Source organism: Pelophylax lessonae, assembly GCF_965119305.1.
Source record: "Pelophylax lessonae genome assembly, chromosome: 3".
Taxonomy (NCBI): Eukaryota; Metazoa; Chordata; class Amphibia; order Anura; family Ranidae; genus Pelophylax; species Pelophylax lessonae.
In genome coordinates, this window is record NC_138770.1 from 60,861,545 (window position 1) to 60,887,246 (window position 25,702).

Below are 25,702 nucleotides of genomic sequence, written 5' to 3' on the forward strand. Positions count from 1 at the left end.
AAGACACGCACCCAACCCCAGGCATGAAGGAGAAGTTCGAAAGATGTACAGAGACTTTTTGTCAAAGGGACTGATAGAACTCATTCGACTTACACACTGTTTATTGTCCACCACCCTTCTGTGCCAATCCTTCCACTGGCTTCTGCTCGCCTAACAAATACAATTCGAAATGCTAACAACAACATACAAAGACATCCACAACTCTACTCCAAGCTAACACCAACCTCCTCTCTTTACTCCTCTCAAGACCTCCGCCTCCCTCGTCACCTCCCCTCAATGCTCACCTCCAGGATGGAGGTGGCTCACCTTCATGACTCCTCCAAATTCTGTCCCATTTTCTGGAACTTCCTACACTAATCTGTCCAGCAGACAGTATTGACAAGGTAATCCCTCCTGCGGAGCTATTGTGTTCTCCTGAGGGGGGTGGGGAAAGCCATCCCCATCGGGACAACACAGCAGTGGTTATCGCTAGGGGCTTTATCAGCAGCTAGCAATAATCGCATATAAAATCTAGCAGGCTGGTTGTACCCAAGTTGATCAAATGATCAACTTGGGTACATTCAGCCTCTGCCCATACATGATTCGATTTGGAACTGTCTATGGCTGTCTTAAGCTGTCATGGGCAGGGTCCTCCTAACCCTTTTGTATTGAACTGTAGTTTATTGTCTCCTTTTATTTTTGTAAAGTGCTGCGCAAACTGTTGGTGGTATATAAATTCTGTATAATAATAACAGAAATTGCATAACTGGAAATAATGAAGCCATTTTCCTTGTAGTGAGACCTGTTCGGGAAGTAGGTCTTGCAGAGGGTTTAACACCCTTATGCCTCGTACACACGCAACGATTATCGGCCGATCGATCGGCCGGCTTTTGTCCAGTGTTGTTATGTTGGTTGAAATGTGCTCTAAAACGCACACAAATTTTCTCGGCCAACAAAAACCAACTTCAGAAGTGATGTCATGTGCTGGTTTACTTTCCGTGTGTTTTTTCTTCTCTGAGCATGCCCAGTCTTGCTCATCAGATTTTTGTCTGCCGAAATCTGTACTGACTGCACGAAAATCAGCCGTTGTGTTGACGGCCAACAAAAATTTTATAGCATGCACACCAGATTTTGTTCGGCCGCAAAGTCGGAGTCGGTTGTCGGAAGCATCATACTAACAAGCCGACAATCGGCCGATCGGACGTTGGCTGAAAATTCAACAATCGTTGCGTGTGTACGAGGCATTAGCCACAAAAAATTGATAGCTGGGTGATGGCCTATCCTTCTGCTATGCTTTTGTGGTGTTAGCTGGTTGGATAAAGCCTGTTAGCTGTTTTCCTGGTAGGGGCACCTACCTGATTTAGGAGGCACACAAAAAAAGCCTAAGCATTCTACCTAATGAGGCGGTCACAATTCAATAGGTTTAGTTTTTGTTTTGCAATTAAAGAAAAATACAAAAAAATCAGGATAAGTAATATTATACGAGTGGCAGTATTTTGCAGCAAACAACTGTCAAATAATCCCCTTGCTGTCAAATAATCCCATATCAAAACGCAGCATAGTTTCATTTATAGGCTTAGTTTACACGGGTTTTCTGCTGGTAAGCAGTAGATGGATTTTGGCTTTGTTCTGCTTATGAAAGCAAGTCTGTAGAGTTGAGCAAGCATTGACAAAGCATTCCTTTCAGCTAGCTTTGATAAGCTTTCTTGAAGCTCTTAAAGCACCTTTCAGATATTGTCTAGAAGTGGAAAACACAGATCTTAATGGGAATGCTATCTGTCACTTTGCATGTAGCCCAGCTCCCGAGGCTTTTGACCCAGTCACCCTTCCTTTCTTCCTCCGTGCACTGCCAGAGTCCTTGCTAATGGAGAAGGGGTTCTGGACTTGGGAACAAAGTGACCTCCTCTATGTAACAGTGCTTGGGCCTGAGTGGCCCATCATTGGGCCCAAACACTGTTAGGTGAAGGGTTCCATGAGTTCATTCCCCTGTCTTGGCTCCGACACTAGTGGACACTGGAGCCCAATTAAAAGCGTGGCTGGGTAAGTACACATGTAAAGCTTACTGATGCCTGCTGACAGTTTGCTTAAAGTGACAGCCAGTACTTCCACTATAAGTACAAAAAAGGTTTTTGGTGAAAACCAAAAAAACTGCGCAAATGGTTAATACCGTGATATTGTGAAAAATTAATTGATAAGTGTATAGATAAATAAATCTTTCTGTGACTTTATAAGGAATTTCTTCCTTATTGTGAGCAGCAAACAAAAAAGCAGTGGTGCTGCACGATTTATAAAAAGAAGGGATTGTTGCGCTCAAACGTGTGTTTTAAAGTGCTTGTGCAGATATTAAATTTCACATAAATTCATATAGATATATAATCAATAATCCAATAAAATTGATCATTAAAAATTGTAAATATAAAATAATGTGGAAAATCATCAATCTAAGCCAGGCATCACAAAGTGCAAAGTCCATATGCAGCAACAAAGAACAAAAAGTCCATATAGCATTGGTGTCACTAAGTATAGCAGAGACTTGATAATGGTGCAGAATAAGCCTTCACCTCCACACTTCACCCAGTGATCAAGTAAGGTACTCCTTACCGGAAATATATGACCCCTTGATTATAGGGGGTCACATAGGCATGTAATCCACTCAGTATACGATCCTCAGCTCCTCAGTGCATATTTCTATGTCAAGCCTTTTAGAGTATAGCTCGGATCATGTAGCGGACATAAATAGAGCAGAAAGAGACTCTCATGGTGCAGTAAGTCTAAACATATCGCTTTTATTACTGCACCATGAGAGTCTCTTTCTGCTCTATTTATGTCCGCTACGTGATCCGAGCTATACTCTAAAAGGCTTGACATAGAAATATGCACTGAGGAGCTGAGGATCGTATACTGAGTGGATTACATGCCTATGTGACCCCCTATAATAAAGGGGTCATATATTTCCGGTAAGGAGTACCTTACTTGATCACTGGGTGAAGTGTGGAGGTGAAGGCTTATTCTGCACCATTATCAAGTCTCTGCTATACTTAGTGACACCAATGCTATATGGACTTTTTGTTCTTTGTTGCTGCATATGGACTTTGCACTTTGTGATGCCTAGCTTAGTACTTCCACTATAGTCCAGTTACATTTAGTGGACTGAAAGGCCTGTATTCAGCCCATTCCCCACAATGTCTTATGCCTAATTGTCCCCAATCCATAGACATTGGGATCAGCATCATATCCAGAGGTTGTCTTTGGGAAATAGACGTATGAGTGCTGCCAGCATTGCTGCAGAGGTTGAAGGGGTGGGGGGTCAGCCTGTCAGTGCTCAGACCATACGCCGCACACTGCATCAAATTGGTCTGCATGGCTGTCGTCGCAGAAGGAAGCTTCTTCCAAAGATGATCCACAAAAAAGCTTGCAAACAGTTTGCTGAAGACAAGCAGACTAAGGACATGGATTACTGGAACCATGTCCTGTGGTCTGATGAGACCAAGATAAACGTATTTGGTTCAGATGGTGTCAAGCTTGTGTGTTGGCAACCGGCTGAGGAGTACAAAGACAAGTGTGTCTTGCCTACAGTCAAGCATGGTGGTGGGAGTATCATGGTCTGGGGCTGCATGGGTGCTGCCGGCACTGGTGAGCCACAGTTCATTGAGGGAACCATGAATGCCAACATGTACTGTGACATACTGAAGCAGAGCATGATCCCCTCCATTCAGAGACTGGGCCGCAGGGCAGTATTCCAACATGATAATGACCCCAAACACACCTCCAAGACGACCACTGCCTTGCTAAAGAAGCTGAGGGTAAAGGTGATTGACTGGCCAAGCATGTCTCCAGACCTAAACCCTATTGAGCATCTGTGGGGCATCCTCAAATAGAAGGTGGAGGAGCGCAAGGTCTCTAACATCCACCAGATTCGTGATGTCATCATGGAGGAGTGGAAGAGGATTCCAGTGGCAACCTGTGAAGCTCTGGTGAACTCCATGCCCAAGAGGGTTAAGGCAGTGGATAAAGGAGGGATAACTTTTGGCTCTTCGCTAGTTTATCATTTCCTTTTGGTAAGCAGATTGGACTTAAGGGTGATGGTTTCACTATCCGCTTTGCTTAATGCATGTCTGGTAAGCAGTTAGCATTGGTGGTGGTACACACTTGTGGTGGTATATACTGCAGTGGATCACATTTTGGTTTAGTAACCCACTGGATGATACAGTATTACGCTATGGAATGTATTATCTTTTACATGCACTTGGTATATGACTGCTGAGCCTCCATGGACATCTGAGGAGTCATTTAGAAGTCGTTCTTGCCTGGATTCAATACTCTGAGATTTATTTACCTTTATCTGGTAAGGAGTTTGCACATCTAGTGGCCTTCCCAGTTCTCACATAGGACTTCACACAGACTTCAGTTTTTTTGGGAATTTATTTTATTCAATGAACTTTTGAATATCTGTGGTTCACTTAATTTTGTGTATTTTTTGTGTATAGATTATTACTATCACTTTATTCACATTTTGTATAATATTTTTGGACAAATATTATTCATTTTTAGCGCAACTTATTTATATATTTCAGGGTTAAGGCAGTGCTGGAAAATAATGGTGGCCACACAAAATATTGACACTTTGGGCCCACTTTGGACATTTCCACTTAGGGGTGTACTCACTTTTGTTGCCAGCGGTTTAGACATGAATGGCTGTGTGTTGAGTTATTTTGAGGGGACAGCAAATTTACACTGTTATACAAGCTGTACACTCACTACTTTACATTGTAGCAAAGTGTCATTTCTTCAGTGTTGTCACATGAAAAGTTATAATAAAATATTTACAAAAATCTGAGGGGTGTACTCACTTTTGTGAGATACTGTACATGCACTCTCAGGGTTGTTTTTCAAATGGTAACAACAGTGGACTATGCCGGAGTAATGTGAGCTGAAACGGCCATTTCTAGTCTTCATTTTAAGCCTGGGTGACAACACAGGATAGGCAGCAGAGATAGGGAATGTTGTCACCCTATAACAGGAAGTGCCCAAACAAAGAAATTCATGGCAGGATCCGTAGTGACGTTTTTGTTAAAGAAACTGCAGATTCTAATTAACTTTTGAAATGGCATGTTAAGAGTTTGAGATTGCAGTGATTGGGTTTATATCTACCTTAAGTGTTGCACATTATTTTGATATTTTATCAGTAAAACATTATAGTAATGCTATAAAATGACCACTAGTTGCAGGTTTATCACAGCTTTTTTGATGAAAAATACTGATGAAAAAAAATATCTCTTGGCTTTCTGGTTTGGATCCATTCATCTATAGTAGATTTGTAGGCCAATGAAGCATACTGAGAGCAATGAATTATTATAGTATTTTATTGCTGTGTCTTGCATCAGCTAGAAATACATTCATTTTGATTGTAGATGAAGGCTGCGTCTGACCTGCATGTCTCTTTGGAGCCAGAGGGAAAATAAAGGACAGTCACGGAGCCCTCTACAATGAAATATCGCTGCAGTTCAAGCATTTTCCTTACAGTTGTCTCTCGGGTTAGTTAGTCTGGGTGTACATAGACTTCTAGGGGTCAAACAAGTCAATCAAGGGCTGATCATGTCCCTGAAATAGCTGTTCATTGTACCCTCCTAGCAATACTCAACATGTTAGAGTGCTTGACCATTGTCTGAATTGGTCATGTTTCTGCTTAGATGTTATTTGTGTCACAGACAGGAATGGGAGCGAGTCAGTCCAGGAATCAGAAGAGCAGCATGGGGATGCATGTGTGACGGAGGTGCGCAGGGTGCAATGGAGTCACAAGAAGATACTGCATATCCAAGGGTCACAAAGTGACACAGAATGCTCTTGGGGTCACTGGAGACACAGAATGCTCTTGGGGTCACTGGAGACACAGAATGCTCTTGGGGTCACTGGAGACACAGAATGCTCTTGGGGTCACTGGAGACACAGGATGCTCTTGGGGTCACTGGAGACACAGGATGCTCTTGGGGACACTTGAGACAGAGGATGCTCTGGAGTCACTGGAGACATGGGATGCACGTAGGGTCACTGGGTAGCACTGAATGCTTTGGGGTCACTGGAGACACAGGGATGGTGGGAACCTCTCATAATGGGCACAGCAGGGGCAGGGCAGACACAGGAACTCAGCACAGGAATGATGGGAACCCCTCATAATGGGCAGAGCAGTTGTACAGACCCAGGGACGCAGCATAGGGATAGTAAGGACCCCTCAAAATGGGCACAGCAGGTCACTGGAGACACAGGGATGGGGGATCCGAATAGGTCATGTTTCTGCTTAGATGTTATCTGTGTCTCAGACAGGAATGGGAGCGAGTCAGTCCAGGAATTAGAAGAGCAGCATGGGGATGCAGGTATGACGGAGGTGCGCAGGGTGCAATGGAGTCACAAGAAGATACTGAATATCCAAGGGTCACAAAGTGACACAGAATGCACTGTGGTCACTAGAGACACAGGATGCTCTTGGGATCACTGAAGGCACAGGATGCTCTTGGGGTCACTGGAGCCACAGGATGCTCTTGGGGTCACTGGAGCCACAGGATGCTCTTGGGGTCACTGGAGACACAGGATGCTCTTGGGGTTACTGGAGGCACAGGATCAGGGAAGGGACAAGGCGTGGGCGGGAGGGATGGTTGCCCTGGGCGCTATAGTTTACTGGTTGTAGGATCCTCTAAGCTTGCACGTCATAAATGAGGGAGGGGGGCACAGTTTGGCATCTTTGCTCTGGGCACTGGATGACCTTGTCCCGGCACTGCACAGGATGTATGCTTTGGGGGTCACTGGAGATACAGGATGCTCTTGGGGTCACTGGAGATGCAGGATTCTCTTGGGGTCACTGGAGATGCAGGATTCTCTGGGGTAATTGGAGACATGGGATGCTCTTGGGGTCACTGGGTAGCACTAAATGCTATGGGGTTACTGGAGACACAGGGATGGTGGGAACCTCTCATAATGGGCACAGCAGGGGCGGGGCAGACCCAGGAACTCAGCACAGGAATGGTGGGAACCCCTCATAATGGGTAAGTAGGTGTGCAGAGCCGGTAGCCCAGTGCAGGGATGGTGGGAGTCCCTCATAATGGGCACAGAAATAAACCTGGGAATTCAGCACAAATATCTTGTGATATAGAAGATCTCATAAATAAGATAGTTTAACCCCTCATTCATCAATTAAAAATATTACTCCCTGTGGTGTTTAGGAGAAGTTACATTTGATTATAAAATCAAACTTATTGTCCTTGAATCACCCAGAATTCTTACCTTCTTTATTTGTGCAGGTGGGTGTTGGGCAAAGCATTTTAAATTGGATAATATATTGGATAAAATGATTGTTCAGACTACAAGGAGCCCTTGGACTTCATCTACAGTTTCTTTCATAGTTCCTGGATTCTGTCCAAGTGATAATTTAGTTGGACTGAAATTTTAAAAGTACAACCCAAACTAGGAAATGTAATATGGAAAAATGGTTCTAACGTGGGAGGCCGCCTACTCACCCCTTGTATCGCTTGTTATACATCAAGCCAGAGTCGGGGTAAAATGATGGCACCTAATACCGACCCAGTGATTCCCAACTCCAACCATCTGAGCTTCTTTTAATATACTGGGCCCCAGACATGCCTGTTTTAATGGTGTGATCACAAAGTTATCAGCAACTCTTCTTAACACCCATGGCAGCTTTCTAGAACCAGGGGTTTGCAAAGCACAGAATGACTGGCAAGAGGCTGCAGCCCCACCGCAGTATATATAAAAGTGAATTAGAACCAACGGAGTGGATTTTCTGAGTGTTCTTAGTAATAATAGCAGCTCACTCATCTCCAGATACTGCATTTTAAGAAGAGTTTACATGAAGCTGGGGAGAGACACGTTCCCTGGAGTGTGATACGTGATAAGTCGCACGTCAGCGCACACGTCGCAGTTATTCCCATTAGTCAGTACATCTAGATTCTGTGGGTGCCCCTGTGACCTATTACTGAGGAATGGGGAGTCTCTGGAGCGTTCGGCAAGGTGCGAGGATGAGAGAGTGTTACTGACGGCGCTCTTATTGTTTCTCGCTAGCTCATAGCTGTTCAGCATTGTCCTCTATGACCCTCTGTTCTTCAGATAATGCAGAATACTGTACAGCTCTGCGGAGCTTTGTACAGATCACACAATACACCGGATACAATACCTCTCCGGAGATTATTCATCCCCAATTACACACAATGAATTACAGCACTGATGTCTCTTATCTGCTACCTATGCTGCATGGATTCTATTTTAGCTTTTTGTCGCAATTGCCTTTTTTTCGTTTTTTTTTTTTTACAGAGATGGATATTAACCACTTAAGCCCCGGAGGATTTGGCTGCTAAACGACCAGGGGGTATTTTGCGATTCGGCACTGCGTGACTTTAACGGACAATTGCGCGGTCGTGCGACGCTGTACCTAAACAAATTTGACGTCCTTTTTTTCCCACAAACAGAGCTTTCTTTTGGTGGTATTTGATCACCTGTGCGCTTTTTACTTTTTGCGCTATAAACAAAAAAATAGCGTCAATTTTGCAAAAATAACAATATTTTTCACATTTTTTATATGAAATTCCCCCCCAAAAAAAATGTAAAAATCTAAATTTTTTAACATTTTCGGCCAATTTGTTTTATGCTACATATGTTTGGTAAAAAAAAATCGCAAAAAGCGTATTTTTATTGGTTTGCGCAAAAGTTATTGCGTTTACTAACAAAGGGAAAGATTTTTGTCATTTTTGTTGTTTTTTTTTTTTAACGCGTAATGGCGGTGATCTGCGATTTTTTTTTTTTTGCGGTACTGTGACATTGGGGCGGACAGATCGGACCCTTGACTGACATTTTTGACACTTTCGGGGTTACCAGTGACATTTCTACAGTAATCAGTGCTATACATATGCACTGTTACTGTAAAAATACACTGGTAGTGAAGGGGTTAACTTTATTTGAGAGGGAGGGGCTGTGTGTGTCCCTAGGGGCGTGTTTCTTACTGTGATTGGCTGTGACTTGAGGTGTAAGGACACTGATCAACGGTTCTACATAGTAGAACCGTGTGATCAGTGTTTTTACACCGAGGAGAATGACAGGCAGCTTGTTTACACAAGCTGCCTGACTTTCTCCCTCTCCCCCGACGATCGCCGAGTGACCGGCGGACATCGGGTCTGCCGGTCACACGCGCAGGGGGGGTCCGTGACCGCGCGGGAGCGCGCCTCTGGCGGCGCGCGCCCGCTCCCCAGACCCTCCCAGGCTAGTGACGTTAATTAACGTCACTTTGCCTGTGAGGGGCTGACCGCCGCAGTAAATTTACTTGCGGCGGTCGGCAAGCGGTTAAAAATGCTTTCCTTTTCCTTAAGGAGCTCTGTACTTTGCAATTATATATGAACACGGAACATAAGGTTTAGCTCTACATTCAAGCTGAATGTAATGAATATAATACCATCCCTCAGGGGCGTAACTACAGGGGTTGCAGGGGTTGGAATTGCAACCGGGCCCCATGCTCCAGGGGGCCTGTGCGGCTCCCCTGTACACCTGGATAGGAGGGGCGGCGGGGACAGCATATAGAGAAATCCCTGACTTTCTTTTTCCTCCTGTAGCTGCAGGAGGAAAATGGAGGAGATTGGTTCCCCTGTATGCTGCCCCGCCGCCCCTCCTATCCAGTTCACTTGTGTTCTGCTGTCTCTGGGCCCCTGTGTGCTCCCCTGGCCCCCCCCCCCCCCCCTCTACGGTGCTCAACCCCCGTGCTCCCTTCCCTCTCGCTACTGCAGGGGATGTGTCACAATACAGACCCAGGAAGGGGTCTGTAAATATGTAATTTACCAGCTCCTTCCTTTTCTGAATGGGCAGAGTCATAGTCAGTGACATTGTAAAAAAAATAAAATAAAAATGATAAAAAATAATACAATTAAAATACCAAAAAAAAAAAAACTACTGACACCAGTGGGTGAACTTCCAGGATCACAAAGGTCACACTTGCGACTGGGCCCTGGCACTCCACCACTGTGGGGAGGCCCCAAGATGGCAGGAAGGGGGCCTGTTGCAGGACTGTAAAAAAAGGGCCCCAGGATCAGTGGGAAGAGCCCCAGGCTGGAAGGGAAGGGCCCCGGCCAGGGGTCTGGGGGGCCCTTCATGGTTTCCTGCACCAGGGCCCTGAAGGTTGTAGTTACACCTCTGCCTTCCCTAGTTGCCCCCCCCTCCCCCCATTTGATCAACATGCAAATAAAAATAAAAATTTTCAATCAAATAATTTTGTCTTAAAAAATCCCTCTTTTGAGACCCAGTGACATCACCACTAGATCTGTCTGCTGGTCATAAATGGGGAGGGCCAGCCGGTTCCTGTAAATGTTACAGCACACTGCCTTTGAACTTCTTTCAAGAGTTTTAAATGAAAGAACACATCTTTGGAATCCCTTTAGATGTGTTTGCTCCTCCCCAGCTTGCCACTGGGTGGTGCAGACTTTAGTTGGGTAATCTGCTGATTAGTTCCTTGATTTGTAATCAACCAACTGATCAGCAGTTTGCGCAGCTAAAGTATGCACCACCCAGAAAACATGGTCATCTAATGCCTCGTTTCCACTGAGTGGTACGGTATGGTTCGGTTCAGTACGGTACGGTTTGGAACGGTACACCTTGCGTTTTCACTGCCAATAGTACCCTTTCATCATAGGCGTGGTGTAGCAGGAAAGCTGTGATGGATGATTCTCTGTCAATCAATCAAAGTTCTACAGAGTGTAGCTCCACGCTGTTGGTATGGTTCTAATGTGCTTGGTACCCCAACGAAAGGGTCCCAAAAAAGTGGTACGGTACGGTTCGGAATTAGGGTACCATTCACAATGGAAACGGCAAAAATTACGTACCGAACCGAACCGTACCGTACCATAACGCTCAGTGGAAACGAGTCATAAAGGGATGTTGGGGATGTGTTCATTTAAGGAACAAAATGATTCATGTCAAAGAAATTGGAGCTGACCAATGACAACATAGGTCAGGAGGAGAGAGGATTGGTGACCACTGAAGTGGTTTAGACAGAAAATGAAGGTCTGGGTCAAGATAGCTGCTGCAGTTTCAAAGGGTTATATTTTGGAGATGCGAGTTGGCAGGGAATTGAGAGTGATCTGTTTCAGCACAGGAACGGACTTGCTACAAGTGTGGGAAAAAAAAGGTAATGCTGGAGTTTAGCTTTAACCTTCGAAAAAGAAGATATGAGCCGCACATCCAGGGTATGGTTTTCAGCTTATTATCTGGCTTGTGATGTGAGAAGAAGCCGTAAAGCACAACTATTGTGTAGCATTGCAAAAACCTGCGCATGTAATAAGCAAATATGGCTGCCCCTATGTACAACATAACTGAGCATTTTTTTATGTCAGTCTAAAAAATATTGACCGATTCAAGTGTTATTGGTATTGAAATGGCATATGTGGAACTGATTGCTCTGCCTGCCTGGTCTCCTGTAATGAAAGTTCTGGCTCTCTCTGTTTTGTAGGTGTGTGTGGCTGCTGTGGGGCACTGCGTCCGCGCTACAAGAGGCTAGTCGATAACATCTTCCCAGAAGATTCCGAGGTAAGGAACTTTTTGTTAATCAGGCTGTCGCACCACTTCACTTCGTATAGACAAATATATTAAAAGCCACTGTATGCGATATTTTATATTTATTTATACCACTCATTAAATTACACTGCATGCTGAACATCAACATTACACACAATGCAGTTCTGTCAAGCAGCAGCCCCCTTCCTCATCTATGCAGGAGACTGAAGTAAGTTCTACATTTCAGTACAGTTTCAGGCTTTAAACCATTAATGATATCTTCTTATAACCTGGTGATACAAAATAGAGTTGTGGGCAGGCTATGAACGTTTAATTCTTAACAAGCCGTATATGAGCTTTCATCTGTGACCTCTGTAGCTGAAGGCACTGTGGCATAATTTATACTGAAAATGTACTTTCAGTTTTTTTTTTAGCAGCTCAGTTGACCCTGCTCCCCCTCCTATCATCAACTCAGCAGCTCACCCTTCTTCCCCCACCCAGCATCACCTCAGCAGCTGCCCCTGCTCCCCTGCCCAGCATTAACTCAGCAGCTCACCTTGCCACCCCGCCCAGCACCAACTCAGCAGCTCCCCCACCCAGCATCAAAGCAGCAGCTGACCCTTCTTCCGTGCCTAGAATCAACATTTAAACCAGAAATGATAGCTTCTTATAACCTGATGATCCAAAATTCAACTATGGACTTTTAAATCTTAACAAGCCGTATATGAGCTTTCATTTGTGACCTCTGTAGCTAAAGGCACAGGGGTGTATTTTATACTGAAAATGTATAATCTAAAATACTTTCAATTTTTTTTTTTAGCACGCCCTGCTCCCACACCCAGCATCAACTCAGCAGCTTGCCCTGCTCCCCCACCCAGCATTACCTCAGCAGCTGCCCCTGCTCCCCTGCCCAGCATAAATTCAGCAGCTCACCTTACTCCCCCACCCAGCCTCAAAGCAGCAGCTCACACTGTTCGCTCGCCAAGCATCAACCCAACAGCTCACCCTGCTCCTTCCATCAGTATGAACTCAGCAGCTTATCCTGCTCCCTCGCCCAGCATCAACTCAGCAGCTCACCCTGCTCCCTCGCCCAGCATCAACTCAGCAGCTCACCCTGCTCCCTCGCCCAGCATCTCCTCTGGTCAGCATCAATTCAGCAGCTCACCCTGCTCCCCTTACTTCCATCAACCCAGCAGTTCCCCACGCATCACCAACTCAGCAGCTCACCCTGCTCCCTCACCCAGCATCAACTCAGCAGATCACCCTGCTCCCTCACCCAGCATCAACTCAGCAGCTCACCCTGCTCCCTCGCCCAGCATCAACTCAGCAGCTTATCCTGCTCCCTCACCCAGTTTCAACTCAGCAGCTCACCCTGCTCCCTCGCCCAGCATCAACTCAGCAGCTTACCCTGCTCCCCAGGCCAGAATCAACTCAGCAGCTCACCCTGCTCCCCAGGTCAGCATCAGTTGAGCAGCTCACCCTGCTCCCCTGCCTTCCATCAACCCAGCAGTTCCCCACGCAGCACCAACTCAGCAGCTTACCCTGCTCCTCTGGTCAGCATCAATTCAGCAGCTCACCCTGCTCCCCTGCCTTCCATCAACCCAGCAGTTCCCCACGCATCACCAACTCAGCAGCTCACCCTGCTCCCTCGCCCAGCATCAACTCAGCAGCTCACCCTGCTCCCTCGCCCAGCATCAACTCAGCAGCTCACCCTGCTCCCTCGCCCAGCATCAACTCAGCAGCTCACCCTGCTCCCTCGCCCAGCATCAACTCAGCAGCTCACCCTGCTCCCTCGCCCAGCATCAACTCAGCAGCTTACCCTGCTCCCCTGCCTTCCATCAAACCAGCAGTTCCCCACGCAGCACCAACTCAGCAGCTTACCCTGCTCCTCTGGTCAGCATCAATTCAGCAGCTCACCCTGCTCCCCTGCCTTCTATCAACCCAGCAGTTCCCCACACAGCACCAACTCAGCAGCTCCCCCTGCTCCCCCACACAGCATCAACTCAGCAGCTCACCCTGCGCCCTCGCCCTGCATCAACTCAGCAGCTCACCCTGCTCCCTCGCCCAGCATCAACTCAGCAGCTCACCCTGCTCCCTCGCCCAGCATCAACTCAGCAGCTCACCCTGCTCCCTCGCCCAGCAGCAACTCAGCAGCTTACCCTGCTCCCCAGGCCAGCATCAACTCAGCAGCTCACCCTGCTCCCCAGGTCAGCATCAGTTCAGCAGCTCACCCTGCTCCCCTGCCTTCCATCAACCCAGCAGTTCCCCACGCAGCACCAACTCAGCAGCTCAGCCTGCTCTCTCACCCAACATCAACTCAGCAGTTCATCCTGCTCCCTCACCCAGCATCAACTTAGCAGCTCATCCTGCTCCCTCACCCAACATCAACTCAGCAGCTCATCCTGCTCTCCCGCCCAGCATCAAAGCAGCAGCTGACCCTGCTTCCATGCCCAGAATCAACATTTAAACCATAAATTATAGCTTCTTATAACCTGATGATCCAAAATAGATGTGGGCAGGCTATGGCCTTTTAAATCTTAATAAGCCGTATATGAGCTTTCCTCTGTGACCTCTGTAGCTGAAGGCACAGTGGTGTATTTTATACTGAAAATGTATCTCACTCTACTCTCCCGCCCAACATGAACTCAGCAGCTCCCCCTGCTCCCCCACCCTGCATCAACTCAGCAACTCCCCCTGCTCCCCCACCCTGCATCAACTCAGCAACTCCCCCTGCTCCCCCACCCTGCATCAACTCAGCAGCTCACCCTGCTCCCCCATCCAATATCATCTCAGCAGCTCCCCCTGCTTCCCCACCTAGCATCAACTCAGCAGGTCACCATGCTCCCCTGCCCAGCATTAACTCAGAAGCTTACCCTGCTCCTCTGCCCAGCATCAACTCAGCTTACCCTGCTCCCCCCTCCCAGCATCAACTCAGCAGCTCACTCTGCTCTCCCACCCAACATCAACTCAGCAGCTACCCCTGTTCCCCTGCCCGGCAGCAATTCAGCAGCTCACCTTTCTCCCTGGCTCAACATTAACATAGCAGCTCACACGCCCAGCATCAACTCAGCAGCTCACCCTGCACCCCCACCCAAGTATGAACTCGGTAGCTCACCCTGCACCCCCGCCCAGCATCAACTCCGCAGCTCACACTGCTCCCCTGTCCAGCACCATCTCATTGAAATGAACAGGCTGCCCTATATGTGATGCAGAGGTACTCGCGCACGCTTCGGCTGCTGAGTTGTTTGCTGCAATAAACTACACTTACCTGCCTGTTTGCAGCATTCTCCGGCATGTAAACTTAGCTGCGCATGTGCAGCTCAGCTTACAGCGGCCGGCCTGATTCCTGTGTGTCCCTGCACATGCGCAGGAGAGACATCATCCTGTCCCGGCCAATGAAGCTGATCCAAAACAGGCATACAGGAGAAGATGCTGGTAAGGGACAGGACCGTTGGAGGAAAGATAAGTATAAACTGCCTACTTAGTTCCGCTATAAGAATATGCGAGTGTGAACACGTCCAAAGCCTGGCCACAGGTTCACTTTAAACATACAGTTTCCTTCACCTTTGAAAAGAACCGTGTACTGTATGTGTAACTAGTGTCATTCTTGTGGTCACAAAGTCCTTCCGCTTTCCCTGATAACATTGATCATCTGCTGGGTGTTTGCACTGTACCTATGTCAGCATTCAGCAATACAATCTACGTAAATATATATAACACTTTTTATTTGGCAATATGGCATGTCCTTTGAATTAAGACTGGATGCTGTGACACTGGCTCCGGATAAGACGAGATTCCTGCCATCGAACGGAAGGGTGTCGTATTCTGCATGGCGGCTTTCATGAACTCCAGTGATACTGAGAAGGTCAGAGTAGAAGTCCTTGGAATTATTAGTGTCACACAGCAGCGGTTAAAGAGAAAGGAGCTGAGCCAGCAAAACATGGGGAGATGGAGAGCCACAAGGGAGTATGCATACATATATAGAAAGGGAAATGAGCACGTTACTGGTACAGAATTTACAGCTGTTTTATATGAGGATGAATCTAATAAGCACACTAAAGGGGACAAAACATCCATTTTAATGTTAGAATGTTTAAAAGTGTTAAAGCTTTTTGCTTATATTTTGCCTTCCCTAGTCCGCTCCCCACCCATCAATATGCTATATGCTTTCTATTTATTATTACATACCTTATTTTTAGATCCAGTGACATAATCATTGGTTATCAGTGCTTCTCTCTGCAATGCAGGCAGATCATGGCTGGTACAAAGCTTCCTGAAAACATCACAGCACCCAGCCATAGTACTCCTCTCAAGATCCCTGGTGCACTCTGTGGGCTGGCCCTTGGCAGGAGTGATGCAATTATCAAAATGCCTTGATGGGTGGATGTCAGCCTGGAAGAGCAGGCATTCCTATGCAGGTTGTCTTTGCATGCAAACTGCCCTAGGTAATACCCACATGTGATGCTGAGCCTCCATGATTGAAAAAAACTGAAATCCAATGGATGAAAGGGGCAGGCCAGGGGCAGTCAGAATGAGGAGCAAAGGGATAGCTGATACTGGATGAAGTGGAGAAGAACATCATAGCCTCATTCACACAAGTGTACCTAACTGTACACCCGTGTGAAGGGCCATCTTCACTTGAGCGGGATGCACAGGTGCTCCATGCAGGAAGCCTGTTCAAATTCATGATAGGGGGCCAGATCTCTTAATGCATTACAGACAAACTCCGCCCTGATCCGTGCATTGGACCCGCACAGATGTAAACTCGGGGATGCACTGGCCACCTGTCATTGATCTGACCAGGTTGCCTGCAGGGATCTGCACGGATTGGTCCGCATGTGTGAAAGAGCCCCCTGGCGCAACGTAGAATGCAAATTCTACAGGTCAAGACCCAGTAGTTTTCCTACTCCTCAAAGAAAAGGGACATTCTTTCTAGGACAGTGAGGTACACAGAAACGATACCTGGACCACAATAGGTGTGAAATAGGCCATCAAAGTGGAAAAAAACATCCCTAAACAGGGGTAGGGGTGTTCAACACCATCCGCCTTTCACATTTATTGCAGTTTTAACCACTTAAGCCCCGGAGGATTTGGCTGCTTAAAGACCAGGGGGTATTTTGCGATTCGGCACTGCGTGACTTTAACGGACAATTGACGCTGTACCTAAACGAATTTGACGTCCTTTTTTTCCCCACAAACAGAGCTTTCTTTTGGTGGTATTTGATCACCTGTGCGATTTTTTGATCATGCGCTATAAACAAAAAAAGAGCGTCAATTTTGCAAAAATAACAATATTTTTCACATTTTTTTATATGAAATTCCCCCCAAAAAAAATGTAAAAATCAAAATTTTGTAACATTTTTGGCCAATTTGTTTTATGCTACATATGTTTGGTAAAAAAAAAATCGCAAAAAGCGTATTTTGATTGGTTTGCGCAAAAGTTATCGCGTTTACTAACAAAGGGAAAGATTTTTGTCATGGTTTTTTTTTTTTAACGCGTAATGGCGGCGATCTGCGATTTTTTTTTTTTGCGGTACTGCGACATTGCGGCGGACAGATCGGACCCTTGACTGACATTTTTGACACTTTTGGGGTTACCAGTGACATTTCTACAGTAATCAGTGCTATACATATGCACTGTTACTGTAAAATTACACTGGCAGTGAAGGGGTTAACTTTATTTGAGAGGGAGGGGTTATGTGTGTCCCTAGGGGCGTGATTCTAACTGATTGGCTGTGGCTTGAGCTGTAGAAACGGTGATTAATGGTCCTACATAGTAGAACCGCATGATCATTGTTTCTACACAGGGGAGAATCACAGGCGGCTTTGTTTACACAAGCCGTCTGCCTTTCTCCCTCTCCCCCGACGATCGCTGAGTGACCGGCGGACATCGGGTCCGCCGTCACACGCGCGGGGGGGTCCGTGACCATGCGGGAGCGCGCCTCCGGCAGCGCGCGCTCGCTCCCCAGAGCCTCACAGGCTAGTGACGTACCGATACGTCACTCTGCCTGTGAGGGGCTGACTGCCGCAGTATATCTACTTGCGGCGGTCGGCAAGTGGTTAACATACATACATCGCCAATTTCACTTTTAGCCACACAAATTAAATAACACCTATGCAGACTTCCTGACACCAAGGATGGGATGATGGATCTAGAACATGGTGGTTCCATAATTTTCTCACCTCTCATTCTGTTTAACATCCGTACAATCCATGGGGATTGGATTAAGGCGTCTGTGCTACCAGTGTGGATATCCTGTACATCCTGGGGTATGTTCCTTACACTCATTGGAATTAAAGAAGTGGCTTGGAGAAGCTATGACACATCTTCAACATTATAGAGCATGTCCAGAGGATTGTGACTGACTACTACTAGATATTCTGAACTATTATGATGAATTGCTGCAAGAACCCCTTAGAAGTACCCCTGGCGTACCTACGAGGTGTACAATAATTGTACAGCCATGGCCAAAAGTTTAGAGAATGACACAAATTTTAATTTTCACAAAGTCTGTAGCTTTAGTGTTTTTAGATCTTTTTGTCAGATGTTACTATGGTATACTGAAGTATAATTACAAGCATTTCAGAAGTGTCAAAGGCTTTTATTGACAATTACATGAAGTTTATGCAAAGAGTCAATATTTGCAGGGTTGATCCTTTCTTTCTCAAGACCTCTGCGAATCACCCTGGCAGCCCATTCTTCCATAATCAATGCTTGGAGTTTATCAGAATTTGTGGTATTTTTTTTTTTTTTGTTCACCCATTTCTTGAGGATTGACCACACGTTCTCAATGGAATTAAGGTCTGGGGAGTTTCCTGGCCATGGACCCAAAATGTTGATGTTTTGTTCCCCAAGCCACAAGTGGCTTCTTTGCTGCCCTTCTTGAAACTCGGTCATCCTCCAAAAGTCTTCTCCTCACTGTGCATGCAGATGCCCTCACACCTGCCTGCTGCCATTCCTGAGCAAGTTCTGCCCTGGTGGTGCCCCAATCTCGCAGCTGAATCCACTGTAGGAGACGGTCTTGGCGCTTGCTGGACTTTCTTGAGCGCCCTGAAGCCTTCTTCACAAACGCAGTGGAATTGCTTTTTATGGGATTAAGTTCATTTTCATGGCAAAGAGGGACTTTGCAAATATTTGCAATTCATCTGATCACTCTTCATAACATTCTGGAGTATATGCTAATTGCCATCGTAAAAACTGAAGCAGCAGACTTAATATTTGTGTCATTCTCAAAACTTTTGGCCACAGCTGTACAGTAGCTGCGCTACCTTAACCATGTGTTTAAATATCACTCTGTGTAAAAAAATATATATAATAAATTAATAACATTTAGGGAAGCTAATGCTAATTCTGTTGTGCAACCACAACCTACTTATAAAACCACCAATATAGATAGCCGCGCTACCCCCTACACTCTATACTCTATACTAGTTGTCTCCAATCTTCAAAAACTTTGCTTGCCTCTATCCGGCTCTTGGGGCGCTATTCCTCCCACTGACATTAACAGTGGGATAGAAGTCCTCCCACTGAAACCAACAATGAGGCACTATTCCTCCCACTGACACCAAAGATGAGGCACTATTCCTTCCACTGACACCGAAGATGGGGCACTATTTCTCCCACTGATACCAATAATGGGGCACTATTCCTTACACTGATACCAATGATGGGATACTATTCCTCCCACTGATACCAATGATGGGATACTATTCCTCCCACTGATACCAATAATGGGGCACTATTCCTTACACTGATACCAATGATGGGATACTATTCCTCCCACTGATACCAATAATGGGGCACTATTCCTCCCACTGATACCAATGATGGGATACTATTCCTCCCACTGATACCAATGATGGGGCTCTATTCCTCCCACTGACACCAATGATGGGGCACTATTCCTCCCACTGATACCAATGATGGGGCACTATTCCTCCCACAGATACCAATGATGGGGCACTATTCCTTCCACTGATACCAATGATGGGACACTATTCCTCCCACTGATACCAATGATGGGGCACTATTCCTCCCACTGATACCAATAATGGGGGGGGGGGGGCACTATTCCTTACACTGATACCAATGATGGGGCACTATTCCTCCCACTGATGCCAATAATGGGGCACTATTCCTTATACTGATACCAATGATGGGGCACTATTCCTCCCACTGATACCAATGATGGGGCACTATTCCTCCCACTGACACCAATGATGGGGCACTATTCCTCCCACTAATACCAATGATGAGGCACTATTCCTTATACTGATACCAATGATGGGGCACTATTCCTCCCACTGATACCAATGATGGGGCACTATTCCTCCCACTGATACCAATGATTAGGCACTATTCCTCCCACTGACACCAATGATGAGGCACTATTCCTCCCACTGATACCAATGATGGGGCACTATTCCTCCCACTGATACGAATGATGGGGCACTATTCCTCCCTCTGATACCAATGATTAGGCACTATTCCTCCCACTGACACCAATGATGAGGCACTATTCCTCCCACTGACACCAATGATGAGGCACTATTCCTCCCACTGACACCAATGATGAGGCACTATTCCTCCCACTGATACCAATGATGAAGCACTATTCCTCCCACTGACACCAATGATGAGGCACTATTCCTCCCACTAATACCAATGATGAGGCACTATTCCTCCCACTGATACCAATGATGGGACACTATTCCTTCCACTGACACCAATGATGGGGCACTATTCCCTCACTGATACCAATGATGGGGCACTATTCCTCCCACTAATACCAATGATGAGGCACTATTCCTCCCACTAATACCAATGATGAGGCACTATTCCTCCCACTAATACCAATGATGAGGCACTATTCCTCCCACTAATACCAATGATGAGGCACTATTCCTCCCACTAATACCAATAATGAGGCACTATTCCTCCCACTGATACCAATGATGAGGCACTATTCCTCCCACTGATACCAATGATGGGGCACTATTCCTTCCACTGATACCAAAGATGAGGCACTATTCCTCCCACTGACACCAATGACGGGACACTATTCCTTCCACTGACACCGAAGATGAGGCACTATTCCCCCCACTGATACCAATTATGGGACACTATTTCTCTAAAACCAAAAAACGGCAACGGTGCTCAAATTGGCCACAGTCTGGCCCCTCTAAAGTCTGAAGGACAGTAAAATGGCCCTTTGTTTAGAAAGTTTGGAGACCTCTGCCCTATACAATTATACAATATTATTTATATATATATATATATATATATATTGACACTTTGGGCCCAGTTTAGACATTTTTACTTAGGGGTGTACTCACTTTTGTTGCCAGCGGTTTAGACATTAATAGCTGTGTGTTGAGTTATTTTGAGGGGACAGCAAATTTACACTGTTATACAAGCTGTACACTCACTACTTTACATTGTAGCAAAGTGTCATTTCTTCAGTGTTGTCACATGAAAAGATAGAATAAAATATTTACAAAAATGTGAGGGGGGGTACTCACTTTTGTGAGATACTGTATATATAGCGCCACAATTCATAAGGTGCAACATAAAAGTGCTAACAGTCAATAAAAGTGCTTCAAAAAAGTGCTCCGTTTCTTGGACAAAAAGTGACTGTCCTCCATGCCAAACAAAGAAAAAAATGTCCGTTCCTGTCACGAGTTGGGTGCCCTTCTAGGACCGAACTCATTGCAAGCTGTTGACCTCCTGATTATACATGAGGTAGGTCAAACTGCGCTTAATGTCTCTGGTCACCCTCTCGTGGTAAGTCACCATCCACAGCACCGTAATACTCCACACACATAGGAAAGGAACTAAAAAAATCTCATTATCCACTTCTGGACCAGAAGGTTTTTCCCCCTTAATAACCAGGCCATTTTTTGCGGTATGGCACTATGTTATTTAACTGACAATTGCGCGGTCGTGCGACGCTGTACCCAAACAAATTTAATGTCCTTTTTTTCCCACAATTGGAGCTTTCTTTTGGTGGTATTTGATCACCTGTGCGATTTTTTTTTTTTTTTTTTTTTTCACTATAAACAAAAAAAGAGCGACAATTCTGAAAAAAAAAAAAAAATTATATTTTTTACCTTCTGCTATATAACATAACATTCCCAATAAAAAAAATTCTGTAATCCAAATTTTTTTTTTTTTTTATCATTTTAGACCAATATGCATTCTGCTACATATTTTTGGTAAATAAAAAATCCCAATGAGTGTAAATTGATTGGTTTTCGCAAAAGTTATCGCGTCTACAAACTAGGGGAAAGATTTATGTCATTTTTATTTATTTATTTTTACTAGTAATGGCGGCGATCAGCGATTTTTAGCGACATTGCAACGGACAGATCGGACCCCTAACTGATATTTTTGACACTTTGTCCAGTGACATTACTACTGTAATCAGTGCTAAAAATATGCACTGTTACTGTAATAATGACACTGGCAGGAAAGGGGTTAACACCAGGGGCGATCAAAGGGTTAAATGTGTCCCTAGGTGGTGCTTTCTAACTGTGTGGGGGATGGGCTTGCTGCATGAACACAGAGACCTGTGTTCCTAAACAGGAGGAGCATAGGATCCCTGTGTTCATTACTGTCAGAACAGCGGTCTGCCGTGTTTACAATGTTCTGTTTCCACGGGGAGCGATCGTGGGTGCCCGGCGGACATCGGCGTCACCGGAAACGCTGATTGGCTCCCCCTGTGGCCCACTGGCAGTCCTGCAAAGCGACGTACAGGTACCTCGCTTTGCAAGACAGAGCTGACCTGTCGCAGTAAATCTACGGCGGCTGGTCGGCATGCGGTTAAGCAATGCCATTTATTAGAACATCCCCCACAAAATCATAAAAGAATGCGCTCACGATACCTAAGCGCGCATCAGGGCATTGAAGCAGGGGCATTCCAGTACATTTGACGCCAGATAATTCCGAGCACCAGGGGAGGCACTAGATAATGTGAATGCATACTTTTATGATTTTGTGGGGATGTTTTAATAAATAGCATTGCGCAATGAGATGTTTGTTGGTTCCTTTCCTATGTGTGTGGAGTATTGCAGTGCTGTGGATGGTGACTTACCACGAGAGGCTGACCAGAGACTTTAAGCTCAGTTTGACCTACCTTTGTGTATAATCAGGAGGTCAATAACTTGCGGTGAGTTCGGTCCTAAAAAGGGACAAGAATGGTGACCGTCACGTTTTGTCCAAGACTCGGAGCACTTTACTTGAAGCACTTTGCAATTATATGGACTGTTAGCACTTTTATGTTTCACCTTATGAATTGCGGCGCTATACACTGTATATCAGGGCTCAAAATTTCAAGTCATGAGCTACTAGCCAGGCCTTAAGAGTTACTCGCTACTTGTTGCCCCACCCAAACCCTACCCTGCTCCGCCCCTAAACACACCCTCGTAAAATATCTAAAAAATTACACTGTTAAATGTTTTATTCAGAATTAGGTTACAAAAAAATCTTAACAACAACAACTTTAGAGTGCCCACAGCGTGCCCCCCTTTCAATGCAGAGTGCCCACAGCGTGCCCCCCTTTCAATGCAGAGTGCCCGCAGTGTGCCCCCTTAAATGCAGAGTGCCCACAGCATGCCCCCTTAAATGCAGAGTGCCCACAGCGTGCCCCCTTTCAATGCAGAGTGCCCACAGCGTGCCCCCTTTCAATGCAGAGTGCCCACAGCGTGCCCCCTTTCAATGCAGAGTGCCCACAGCGTGCCCCCTTTCAATGCAGAGTGCCCACAGCGTGCCCCCTTTCAATGCAGAGTGCCCACAGCGTGCCCCCTTTCAATGCAGAGTGCCCACAGCGTGCCCCCTTTCAATGCAGAGTGCCCACAGCGTGCCCCCTTTCAATGCAGAGTGCCCACAGCGTGCCCCCTTTCAATGCAGAGTGCCCACAGCGTGCCCCCTTAAATGTAGAGTTACCACAGCATGCAGAGAGACCAGCGTGCACTTACCTGATGCAGCGGCGGCTTCTCCTCAAACCTCCGCGTCTCCCTCCCTCCTCCTCCTTGGCCAATGGCAATTGTTCGCCTTTCGGCCAATCAGGAAACGGGTCTCGGACCTGCTTCCTGATTGGCCAGGATGAGGATCCGTGTGACAATAGCGAATATTAATTCACTATTGTCACACAATGGGCGGGCTCAGGGCGCACTGCTCTGTGCCCCGGGTCCACCCTTTTCTTACAACACAGCCCTTACTTGCCATCCTCATCATTCCACTCGTAAGTGGAATTTTTGAGGGCTGCTGTATATTGTAGCGTGACCTCCACAGGTTACTGGTTTCCCCTATTTCTGCACAGCCAGGCAACACGCATTTCCAGCATCCAGACACAAGAAATCTGTCTATGGGCTTGATTTTGTTGTTTATTGGGGAAAACAACTTGGATAGGGTATAGGGATTATGGGATTCCCAACTTGACTTGAACAACAGATGAGGACAAAGTTCCTTCCTATGTACAGAGAAAAGATCCTGGATTTCTCTCTTTGCTAGAAACCCCCCCCCCCCCCTCCCCGTCTCTTGGGATCAGTGCAAAGTCCCTTACAGACCAGAAGCACTTGGGAAAATAGCACAAAATGTTACAAAACTGCATGCAAGATTATCTCCTCTCCTTTTGTAGAATTACTCGCTGCTCCACTGCCGGCAGGTACTACCAGCCCTCCTGGCTAATTGTCTCCCAGCCCACACGGCTGCTCCGAAGATCTCTCTGGACAAGGGATAAAAGGGTTAAGCACAGCAATGTCCTTTCAAAGCTTGATACATGTGGCAGTCTCTCTCCTTGTGAATCCCTGGGTGTACTCACTCTGTCTTAGTTGCTCCCTGCTGCTCTTAGGCAAGATTTCTTCTCAAACTGGATGCTGAAAGGATTCTTCCCAACCAGCCCGAGTCCCGGCCTAAAGCCAGAACCCCCCTAGACCAAGGGGTCCCCTCCTAAGTCACCAACAGCCTCCTCTGCACTTCATCTTCCACCCAACTCCCCTGCTGGCCAGGCTCCACCATATTTAATGGCTAACCCAGCCTCCCTGCCTTGCCCTCTGGATTGGTCAGATTCCCTCAAGTACGCAGATAAGGACCTCCTGGCCTCCACCCACTAACTTCCAGAAGCTTCTCCCAGCTTCTAGATCCAAGGGGAGGTACCAGAGACACCCCCCTCTGTGGAGCCATCCAGCCTGGCCTGCAGTAACCCGACCCAATTACAGACTCGCATAACATACCATGAGTCATAAAATCAAATTTACCTACACTATCACTAATAGCACACTAGAGGGTGATACAATATTGTATAGAGTGTAGGGGGTAGCACAGCTATCTTAATTGGTGGTTTTAACAGGAGGTGTAGAGTACACTCATCTGTTTTGTGGTATTTTTAGGATGGCCTGGTCAAGGCAAACATGGAGAAGCTGACATTCTACGCTCTATCAGCCCCAGAGAAGCTGGATCGAATTGGGGCTTACTTATCTGAGCGACTAAGTCGAGATGTGGCCAGGCACCGCTATGGGTAAGGATGTTATGAAGTGTTACTTATCCTGAACGCAGTGATAGACTTGCATTAATCTAAATCTACCAAGAGAGAAATATGTAGGTTGCCATTGCTGAGCTGTCCTGAAAATTCCTGATGCCTGGCTGACATTCTGGTGCATTGGCTTCAATGTTTCTGAAGATACTGACCAGGAACAAGAGAGGAATTAAAGAATTCTGATTTTTCACCCTCTTCCCTTTTGCTGCATGTATGTTTGGGGTTCATGGCTCAGTGACAAAGAAATAGGAGAACCTGTATTAGAAAGAGAACAGCAGGAAAACATAAGCACTGTACAGCACTGCAATGCAAGAAGTCTGTCATTGGTTTCCTGAGAAGGCCCCCACTGTAACAGATCTGTCTCCAGCTGCAGAAAGTGACAGATTCTGTTTTCATACATCCCTACCAGGGGCGTAACTACAGGGGTTGCAGGGGTTGTGATTGCAACCTGTCCCCATGCTCCAGGGGCCTGTGCAGCTCCCCTGTACACCTGGATAGGTGGGGGCAGCATTTAGAGAAACTAGTGTCCTCCATTTTCCTCTTGTAGCTGCAGGAGGAAAATGGAGGAGATTGGTTCTTCTATATGCTGCCCCTCATCCCTCCTTTCCAGTTCACATGTCCTCTGCTGTCTCTGGGCCCCTGTGTGCTCC

At 46.2% G+C, this 25,702-nt stretch overlaps 1 protein-coding gene across 1 annotated transcript in view; it reads left to right on the forward strand.

The window, feature by feature from the left end:
• Nucleotides 1-25,702, forward strand: part of EFR3B (EFR3 homolog B) — a 340,255-nt gene that overhangs the window by 131,271 nt on the left and 183,282 nt on the right. Inside the window, exons 2-3 of the mRNA XM_082251134.1 lie at nucleotides 11,474-11,550; nucleotides 24,907-25,034. Of these exons, the coding sequence (XP_082107260.1) occupies nucleotides 11,474-11,550; nucleotides 24,907-25,034 (205 nt within the window). The remainder of the gene's footprint in view (nucleotides 1-11,473; nucleotides 11,551-24,906; nucleotides 25,035-25,702) is intronic.